We start from the raw sequence: 9581 nt of genomic DNA on the forward strand, positions 1-9581 counted from the left end.
ACATACAGCCTGTAGCCCTAGTTCTATGTTCTCTCTTTCTTGTCAGACTCTCGTCTCTTCTTTCTATTTAGATGATGAGGAATAACTCTGTTGGTGTGAGTTGTCTGCTCATGTGATTTTAGTCTTTGGTTCCTGCTGTTGATTCTCTCTTTCGCTTGGTGTCTCTGGTTTCTAGTTACTCACCCTTTACTGCATGCTCTATTGAAATATTAGCGTCGCTTGCGTCTTCCAGATGTCAAGTCTTCAGTCTAAAAATACAGGAAATTGGATAAGTCTTCTTTGACCGTTGCATGAGTTGGTCAACATTTTAGCCGGTTGTTTTCAACTAGCCAACTATTTAAATGCTGCCGGCAGACTATTTTTAACTACTTGCAGGTTTTCAGTCTTCAGATAGAGACATGACGGAGGTGGTTTATTCATATAGCATACGACTATGTTTTTTATGTTCACCTCAAGGAACAATACTAGTATGCATTTTCATTAGGAGGTACAGAATAAATGCATCGCCTGACCCCTAGCGAAACTCATCATTTGCATGGCTGACGCGTATAAATGATAATGTTGGGCATTGTTGGTATAGTAGAAACTGAAGACAGGATTGTTAGGAGTCGCTTCCCCAATGGACAAAGTTCTGATTCTATTTTATTCATTTTCATGCAATATATTTTTGTTTGATATCAAATTTAAATGGCAACAATAGCTAGAGACAAGCAGCTATCTATATATATAGTCAAAGGTCTGCTCAGGTGTATCTGGTGTTTGAAGGCTGCAGGAAATAATCTGAACTACTCATGAAACCTGTCAGTGTAGTTCTTTACTCAATTAAATCTATTAAAGGCCAAAGTTCCTTCTCTCTTTTTATTAATCTCATGAGCCAAAGTTCTTTTTATAGCTGGATGATTTTCTCTTCAAACACAAACGTAACATGTACAAGTAACTATTCCTTGTTAATCCATGATAGATAACATTCCGACAATGCATCAGTAATGATCATGGAAAGTACAGCGTGCATGCAACTACCTTCTTCCCACCGAGATCAATTCTCATTGGTTAATATATTTACGAGTGCAGCATATTAAGCAGCATTGTTCTGCACAGCCATACTAGATCTCTATACTACCTTCAAGTTACCCGTTGGCTATGGAATTCATAAGTGTGTGTCTGTGTGTGTATATCCTCAGCTTAAATCGATAAAAAGAATTTATTGATGCGGGTAGAGACAGTCAGCAGGTAATATAGTTCTGTAGTATTGCAGTAAAAGGGAATATGTATTAAGAATGAAATGTAATATAGAAGCTTCTACCTAATTTAACTCAATGAGAAACAATGAAATAGAACCGGATTCCATTCCTCCCTTTTATAACTGTCAATGAGTTCCTCATCTCTGTTCTTGTTTGCTAGGCTCCAGCGAGTCTCCTAGAGGCCTTGGAAGCCCACCTCCGATCACTTGAGGGTAGAAAAGCGGCCAAGTTGTGAGTAACTTTTTAGCTACCAAATTTAAATCAGGTCGCTCTACTATTATTATGGTTGCTTACTTTTTCTCTCTGAAACACTCGTTTTAATCCATAGAAAGTAATTATATGTATCAGGAAATAAATGAGGCTTTTGATAAGAAGAAGATGGATTAGGGTAATATGGCGCTATCATAGAAAAAAGATACGGCAAAAGGTGACACAGCGGAGAGTAATATGACGGAGAGTAATATGACGGAGAGTAATATGACGGAGAGTTGTACGACGGAGAGTTGTACGACGGAGAGTTGTACGACGGAGAGTTGTACGACGGAGAGTTGTACGACGGAGAGTAATATGGCCAAGGGTGATACGACGGAGAATAATATGGCCGAGGGTGATACGACGGAGAGTAATATGGCCGAGGGTGATACGACGGAGAGTAATATGGCCGAGGGTGATACGACGGAGAGTAATATGGCCGAGGGTGATACGACAGAGAGTAATATGGCCGAGGGTGATGCGACGGAGAGTAATATGGCCGAGGGTGATACGACGGAGAGTAATACGGCCGAGGGTGATAAGCTCTGGGACTGCTCTGTATATCATTTAGTTTCACTCGGACTCCAACTGATATTAAAATCTGGAGAATCCTGCTTTGGTCAAATGAATTATAAATCACAGTTGAGGTGTTGTTTGTCCAATAAGTTATCCACGTGTTACGGTTTAAAAGCACTGTCTTCCTTAGTGTTCAATATCCACCAGTTTGCTGCAACATCCATATATCTTTATGTTGCATTCTTTTCTGTGAGAGAGAGAGTTCACTCATGTCAGTAACTAGCATGCCACTGGGCATGTCTTGCTATCACTGATTGTATTTCCTGTTCAACTGTTTCACAGTTAATTATCAAACCTTTGATAATTAAGGTTTTATTGTTAGGCCCGCTGGAACCCAAAAGGTTGGTGGCGCCATACTCAATGAAGAGGATAAGAAAAAGCTGCTTGCTGAAGAAGAAAAAGAACTTCAGCGAATGAAGGTAAGGAGAGGATAACTCTTTGTTGCAGCCATCACACACACTAATATGTCAGACGTACAATGCTGGTTGTATGTTTACTTGGAGGCAGTTTATGGAGTGGAAAGGCTCTTCGCTGCTGAACTGTCTTTCCAAACCAGTTATTGTTGTTAGATGAATGACGTAATATGTTTCCCTTTTAAGCGTTGCTCAGTTCAAAGCTGTCAATTGGTTTGCTCTATCTGTTGCTATCACTCATGTCGCTGTTTCTGCTGCATTTAATTCTATTGTCATCTGTCCCTCAGTCTCCAGGTGACAAGCCTAAGAAGGCTAAGAAGAAGAAGAAGGTAATGTACAGTACCGGGTGCAGACATCTTATAATGTCTTTAAGGTTTCTGCACCCGTCTCTGCGTGTCAGTTTTCTTATGTGTCTGTTGGTATAGTAAGTCAACCAAATATAACAGATCTCTATCACAACTTGTTTATACATGCCTAGACTTGTTAGACACGTATGGTATGCCATGTACTACTTATCCATGTCCAACGCTGTGCTTCACTCTCCTATAGGAGAGAAAAGAAAAGGCACAGACACTTTCGGCTCACATGGAAGCAGCCTCTCACGTGCCAGCCCAGCAGACGACACAAGTGATTCCTCCACAGGCTCCAGCAGCCGTCGCACCAGCAGCACCAGCTGTTGTTGGGGCAGCAGCTGCCGCGCCTGCTAGTGATGACCTGCTAGCTTTGGATATGAATCCCTTCCAGGCCAAAACCAACAACGTTTTGTCAGTGGTGAATAGCCAACCGCAGCAGTGGATGAGCAACCCTCTCGATCCGATGTGTGAGTTAGTTTATGCTTTCTTATACTGCTGTCACAAGCGCTTGGTTATGTGTGCTGTCACAGGCGCTTGGTCATGTGTGCTGTCACAAGTGTCTTGTCATTTGTGCTGTCACAGGTGCTTGGTCATGTGTGCTGTCACAAGCACTTGGTTATGTGTGCTGTACAGGTGCTTGGTTATGTGTGCTGTCACATGTGTTTGGTCATGTGTGCTGTCACAAGTGTCTTGTCATGTCTGCTGTCACAGGTGCTTGGTCATGTGTGCTGTCACAGGTGTTTGGTCATGTGTGCTGTCACAAGTGTCTTGTCATATGTGCTGTCACATGTGCTTGGTCATGTGTGGTGTCACAGGTGCTTGGTCATGTGTGCTGTCACAGGTGCTTGGTCATGTGTGCTGTCACAGGTGCTTGGTCATGTGTGCTGTCACAGGTGTTTGGTCATGTGTGCTGTCACAAGCGCTTGGTTATGTGTGCTGTACAGGTGCTTGGTTATGTGTGCTGTCACATGTGTTTGGTCATGTGTGCTGTCACAAGTGTCTTGTCATGTGTGCTGTCACATGTGTTTGGTCATGTGTGGTGTCACAGGTGCTTGGTCATGTGTGGTGTCACAGGTGCTTGGTCATGTGTGCTGTCACATGTGCTTGGTCATGTGTGCTGTCACAGGCGCTTGGTTATGTGTGCTGTCACAAGTGTCTTGTCATGTGTGCTGTCACAAGTGTCTTGTCATGTGTGCTGTCACAAGTGCTTGGTCATGTGTGCTGTTGCAAGCGCTTGGTTATGTGTGCTGTACAGGTGCTTGGTTATGTGTGCTGTCACATGTGTTTGGTCATGTGTGCTGTCACAGGTGCTTGGTCATGTGTGCTGTCACAGGTGCTTGGTCATGTGTGCTGTCACAGGTGTTTGGTCATGTGTGCTGTCACAAGTGTCTTGTCATGTGTGCTGTCACATGTGCTTGGTCATGTGTGCTGTCACAGGTGCTTGGTCATGTGTGCTGTCACAAGCACTTGGTTATGTGTGCTGTACAGGTGCTTGGTTATGTGTGCTGTCACATGTGTTTGGTCATGCGTGCTGTCACAAGTGTCTTGTCATGTGTGCTGTCACAGGTGCTTGGTCATGTGTGCTGTCACAGGTGTTTGGTCATGTGTGCTGTCACAAGTGTCTTGTCATGTGTGCTGTCACATGTGCTTGGTCATGTGTGGTGTCACAGGTGCTTGGTCATGTGTGCTGTCACAGGTGCTTGGTCATGTGTGCTGTCACAGGTGCTTGGTCATGTGTGCTGTCACAGGTGTTTGGTCATGTGTGCTGTCACAGGTGCTTGGTCATGTGTGCTGTCACAGGTGCTTGGTCATGTGTGCTGTCACAGGTGTTTGGTCATGTGTGCTGTCACAAGTGTCTTGTCATGTGTGCTGTCACATGTGCTTGGTCATGTGTGGTGTCACAGGTGCTTGGTCATGTGTGCTGTCACAGGTGCTTGGTCATGTGTGCTGTCACAAGTCTCTTGTCATGTAGGCTGTCACAAGTGTCTTGTCATGTAGGCTGTCACAGGTGCTTGGTCATGTGTGCTCTTTCTCTATCATCACTTGTATTCTACAGCCCTTTCACCAAAACCCAATCAGCCCGCTCCTGGATCATTCACTAGCGAGATGAGCTTCGCTTCAGCTTTTGGTACAACACCCTCCGGTGCCATGCCAGGTAAGTGGCTGACCTTTATTTCAATACTTGTTGAGTGCTGCTGCCTCGAGGTTTTTTGTAACGATGAAAAGTCATATTGAATGTCTCTCAAACAGACATCAGATTTCTGTGCTGCCTGTTTGCGTACTAATTTGAATAGTTTTTGTTGCCGTGTTCAATGCGCATTTGCTATCAGTTGGGCAGAATCCAAGCGCAAAATAAATGAAGATTGACGGAAAAAGCGTGTCGCATATGAAACATTAAGTGATGGGTATTGACTGTACAAGTTAGTACCTGAGGCGAGCATCTATTAGCCTCTGGTCCTTTTCCGTAATAATAATATACACGAATGATATTTGCATTTAGCCTGAGGTTTACTGTTAAGACTTGGGGGACAATGTGTTCTATCTGCTTTTGTAAGGGATGTTACATCAGCCAATGGCTATCCCAATCGCAACTTCATCAGCCAATCAACAAAAGATTCAAGGTTTGCTGCGAGATTTCTGCTTAATTTAATGACGCGCTGCTTTCGTCTGTGCTATGGTAGTTCATTAAACTTTCGTTTCTAGTCACAAATAGTTCTCATTGGCAGCGAGTGATAAAGTACTCTGCTCTCCTTTTTTATGTGAGTGCTTGGCAATACTCAGTGCCGCTCGGACTCTCATAACTTAGCAAGTTTATATATTCATCCATCAACTGGTTTCAGCTGACCTCATCGGACTCGATATTGATGCCGCTGTCTCTAGCGACGTTGCTGCCGATGAAAAGGCTGAGCCGTCAGCGTGCAGCGCAGGTGCTTATGATATCTTTTTGTGATATCCTTATTTTGCCTGAGTTGTTGTGTCACTGGTGGCTTAGTTCGTCTCTAATCGACCTGGCAGTAAAGTGAGAAATACTATGTTATATAGAAGAGCCGCCTGCCACCGCTCCAGCTGAGCAGGTAGAAGCTACAACAAAGGAAGAGGTAGTAGCGGAAAGTTGCGAGGCGGCGATCACCGCTGAGCCAGTACCAGACTTGCTCACATCCGATGACAACATCCTGTGTGTAACTATCGGAGGTCAGAGCATCTCCATCAATACCCGTCCATCAGGGCAGTCGGAGAGCGGAGAGAATAGTGTGGAGGGCAGTCCAGAGCCAGGACGACGCTCTCCGTCCCCCAATGATCTTAAGCCAGATGATGCGGGATCCAAAGAAGAGAAACGGGCTGACGCCCCGCAAGTTGCTGATCTTCTCGCTGACTTTTCTCAACCTGCTGAGCCAGAGCCGGCAGCGGAGCAACCTCTCAATGCAGATATTATGGACTTGCTGGGTGGTCTGGAGGTTGTGGCGCCTCCCGTTTCTCCGTCACTGCAGGGTGCAACTGGTAACATCACTGTTGTAGGGTGACACCAGTGTTGTTCTTTTACTTGATCATCGCTATAGTTTTGTTGTTGTGCTTCATTTTCTAGTTTTTTTGCCTAATAGTTTTCTAGATTTGCTTCTTTGCTTCAGTTATGTTGATGATGGAAATGTTCGTTTCCCAGCAGAGGTTTGGCAAATCATCAGAAATTATACATCATTTTCGTCTCTGATTTCAAATTGTTTTGAGAGGTCTGTTGGAAGCATTCCATCATCCGTTGTGTATTTGTTGCGCTGTACCTTGTTAGTCCAGGTCACTCCCACTCCTCTAGTAGCCTATTTCACACTTGGCCAATCTTTATTCTTTCTCTGAGTTTTATACCAGGAACTCTTTATCGCAGGTGAGCTGTTTATCATCTTACATTCACATAGCGCTAAAGTAGAAATTCGTTTGGCACACAGCCAATATATTTTGCTTGTGGCCTGCGTTTTCATGTCCTAAATTATGAATGGTTGTTGAATAGTATTGTTTTGCTTTGCTATAGACGTCGTATCCATGGAAGACAACTCTCCAGCAGTAATGCTTCTTCCAACCTCAGGTTGGTTACCTCTTTCCTATGTTTTCTCCCTCACGACTTCACTCATATGCATATCTCTAGCATGGCTCGACCATTGTTGTTGTTGCTGTTCTTCCTTATATATGGTAAGCCTGTGCGGTCATTTTAGAACGCAGCATAACTCCATCTCCCAGCATTGTCAACCCAAACCAAGGTAATTCTGCACACGGCATCGATGCTATACATGTTGTAGTTGGACAATGAGTTTGATTAGATGTACATAAAGTTGTCTCTCGCGTCTCGTTGTTTTTTCTCTCTAATCTCTCGTTGTCACACTTCCCTCATTTTTTTACTTTGGTGTGGACATCACTGTGTGTCGCTACCTTTTCTATGAGTTTGGCGTCTTATCAGTTCATCTCTCGTGTTGAGTTTGTCTGCCTCTCATCTTCCTAGCTGGTAACGAATTAACTGATCTGTCGTCTGCTGATCCGAATGGAGGGCCAGCGAGCATTGAAGATATTCAACCTTCCCCAGCGTACATTGTTAAGTCTCTGGATGCCCCGATTTCTCCTCAATCATCTCCTCAACTCTCTCCTAAGCCTTCGCCTAAACTTACCCAGAATCCACCAGCACCGAAGAACTCACTCGAGGCTGCAATGTTCAAACAGCTTTTTCCCGAGGAAACCAAAGTTGTTGTGAGAAAATCTTTAGCTGAAATGCGGGCAGAGAGCAGTGGAAAGTCGAGTGGATCTTCGCCCGCCATGAGCCATCGTGATAGCCATGGCGAACAGAAAGCAGGTTAGGTAGATTGAATTGGTCAACCATTACCTCTCAGTAAGTTGGACGCAAATTTCACCGAGTCACTGAGTATTGCAAGCATTCACTAGAGAAAATTCTATCAAATCAATAAGTGTAACATTTCAACCTTTTTGCTTTAAAATGAATCTGTGTCAAGTTGATTCCACTTTCAATTGGCAGACATTCATCTTCATGCTCATTAGACAGCTTTGCACTGATTGCTATGTGTGATGGATGTCAGCAGTCAATGCTGAATGTTGCCAGGAACAGACAGGTGCTCCCAGTTTTGTGTAACAGAACTAAATAAGCATCCCATCACTGAGGTTTGACATTCAGCGGTTCAATACATTATTTGTTATGTATGGTTGTAGGACACGTATTGTTGCCCGAGAGGAAGGAAGACCAGGGTGTAAGCAATGATAAACTACTTAAGAACGACTTGGATTCTAGTCTAGCCTCTCTCACCGACAGCAAGCTTATAGTTTCATCAAGTACAATGAAAAAGTAGGTTAATACATTTACCCGTTCGATGAGCCAGCAGCTAGTTGACATAACATAAAACATATTGTAAAACTCTATTACATAAAACATCATAGTCAAGTTAGCGTGTAAAATATAACCGTGTTTCATAATGAATGTTTTGTAGAGGCAATCTCCAGTGGGGACCTGAGCAGCCGAAGAAGATGACTGGTGGACAGAACTACAACCCTGGAATGACAGCTGCCACAAGTACTTGGGTGCAGCCCCAGCAGCCTATGGTGCGCATGTCCAGCAAGCCCCGCATTTGTTTCTTTTTTTCCTGCCATACGTTCCTTAGCTTTAGTCTTTGTGTTGTATTTCTATAGAGATTTATGTTGTGAAGCCATTGTGTGAGTAATTCTATTGTTTCTAGAGCCAACCTATGTTTATGCCTATGCAAGCCCAGCCGCAGTATCAGCCCTATCCACAGTATCCTCAGCAAAACTTTACTCCTTTCATGCCACCTGTAAGTGCTTTTTGCACCGCAATGTTCACAACTATCAAGGTTTAGAATTCATTTGATATAATTGTCTCATTGTGATGGAGTTACCCTCTAGAAAACCTTTGTAATTGACATGTGTAGAGTGTGTACGCATGTACTAGTGTTATCATGATTTGTAGCCTACATAATATTAGTGAAGGTCTCAGCAGGTATCATGTGTTTTACTGTTAGACTTGTCAGCATTCCTGTAGTGATGTGATTCATAAACTTGTGCACAATGCATCACATATTTAGGTCTTGAACTATGAATCATCTATTCTTTGTCAGTTTTAAAACCACCTACGAAAGCCTTCAATGTCTTGCAATTCATTGCAGCAGATGGCGCCACCTGTCTATCAGGCTCAACAGATGCCTACCCTCCAACCCACTGCACAGCCACAGACATCAAACACCCAGCCCGATCTGTTTAGTATGTAATTCCATTAGTTGCCTAAGAAGCCGAGCATTCCAGACGTTGATCGCTGTCAAACAGACATAATGACGACATAATTTGATGTTCATGATGACATCTGGCAGATCAAGCTGTCTTCAGTGTCATTGGCGAGGTTGTGATATCATTGGTTTATCAAGGTCACTATAGAAGCATCATTGCTGTCTCATTCAATGGAGCTATTTGTCTGACACGGGGTATTAATTTATTGGCTCTATGAGACGACTATTCAAAAGACATCTATTATTTGGTAAATCATTCATGTGTATCTACTACTGCAAATGTATTTCTTTGTATCACTTTTGTTATATATTTTCATGTCATTCTCGCCTACTTATAATTCGACATTGTCTTTCCTTGTCTATTTTGGTTATAATGTACACCAATATTAGTCTGTTGACATTATAGGTGATGAATAGTACATGTATGGGCTTATCAAATTATGGCTGACAGCCAACTCAAATAGT

At 43.3% G+C, this 9581-nt stretch overlaps 2 protein-coding genes across 6 annotated transcripts in view; both read left to right on the top strand.

The window, feature by feature from the left end:
- The window catches only part of LOC137405378 (phosphatidylinositol-binding clathrin assembly protein LAP-like), a 29411-nt gene extending 19876 nt beyond the window's left edge, over positions 1 to 9535 (top strand). For 2 of the 5 annotated variants that reach the window (XM_068091611.1, XM_068091612.1), the window contains exons 9-17: positions 72 to 95; positions 1402 to 1472; positions 2392 to 2488; positions 3032 to 3302; positions 4892 to 4990; positions 8035 to 8167; positions 8310 to 8421; positions 8556 to 8648; positions 9000 to 9535. In XM_068091611.1, the coding sequence (XP_067947712.1) occupies positions 72 to 95; positions 1402 to 1472; positions 2392 to 2488; positions 3032 to 3302; positions 4892 to 4990; positions 8035 to 8167; positions 8310 to 8421; positions 8556 to 8648; positions 9000 to 9101 (1002 nt within the window). In that variant the 3' untranslated portion in view covers positions 9102 to 9535. The remainder of the gene's footprint in view (positions 1 to 71; positions 96 to 1401; positions 1473 to 2391; positions 2489 to 3031; positions 3303 to 4891; positions 4991 to 8034; positions 8168 to 8309; positions 8422 to 8555; positions 8649 to 8999) is intronic. The other 3 variants (XM_068091616.1, XM_068091617.1, XM_068091615.1) reach the window with 2 other exon arrangements.
- LOC137404032 (uncharacterized) lies at positions 5237 to 7821 on the top strand. The gene is made up of 5 exons (XM_068090187.1): positions 5237 to 5255; positions 5676 to 5762; positions 5878 to 6333; positions 6854 to 6907; positions 7319 to 7821. Exons 1-5 carry the CDS (start codon positions 5237 to 5239, stop codon positions 7666 to 7668), a joined length of 966 nt encoding a protein of 321 aa, XP_067946288.1. The 3' UTR covers positions 7669 to 7821.
- Positions 9536 to 9581: the final 46 nt, after the last annotated feature.

The sequence above is a fragment of the Watersipora subatra genome, chromosome 9 (assembly GCF_963576615.1).
Source record: "Watersipora subatra chromosome 9, tzWatSuba1.1, whole genome shotgun sequence".
NCBI lineage: Eukaryota > Metazoa > Bryozoa > Gymnolaemata > Cheilostomatida > Watersiporidae > Watersipora > Watersipora subatra.

Excerpts from the sequence above, each read along its gene's own strand:
- LOC137404032 (XM_068090187.1), top strand. Across the intron at positions 5,763-5,877 it reads GCCGTCAGCGTGCAGCGCAG|AAGAGCCGCCTGCCACCGCT; the intron begins GTGCTTATGATA and ends TATGTTATATAG. Across the intron at positions 6,334-6,853 it reads GTCACTGCAGGGTGCAACTG|ACGTCGTATCCATGGAAGAC; the intron begins GTAACATCACTG and ends GCTTTGCTATAG.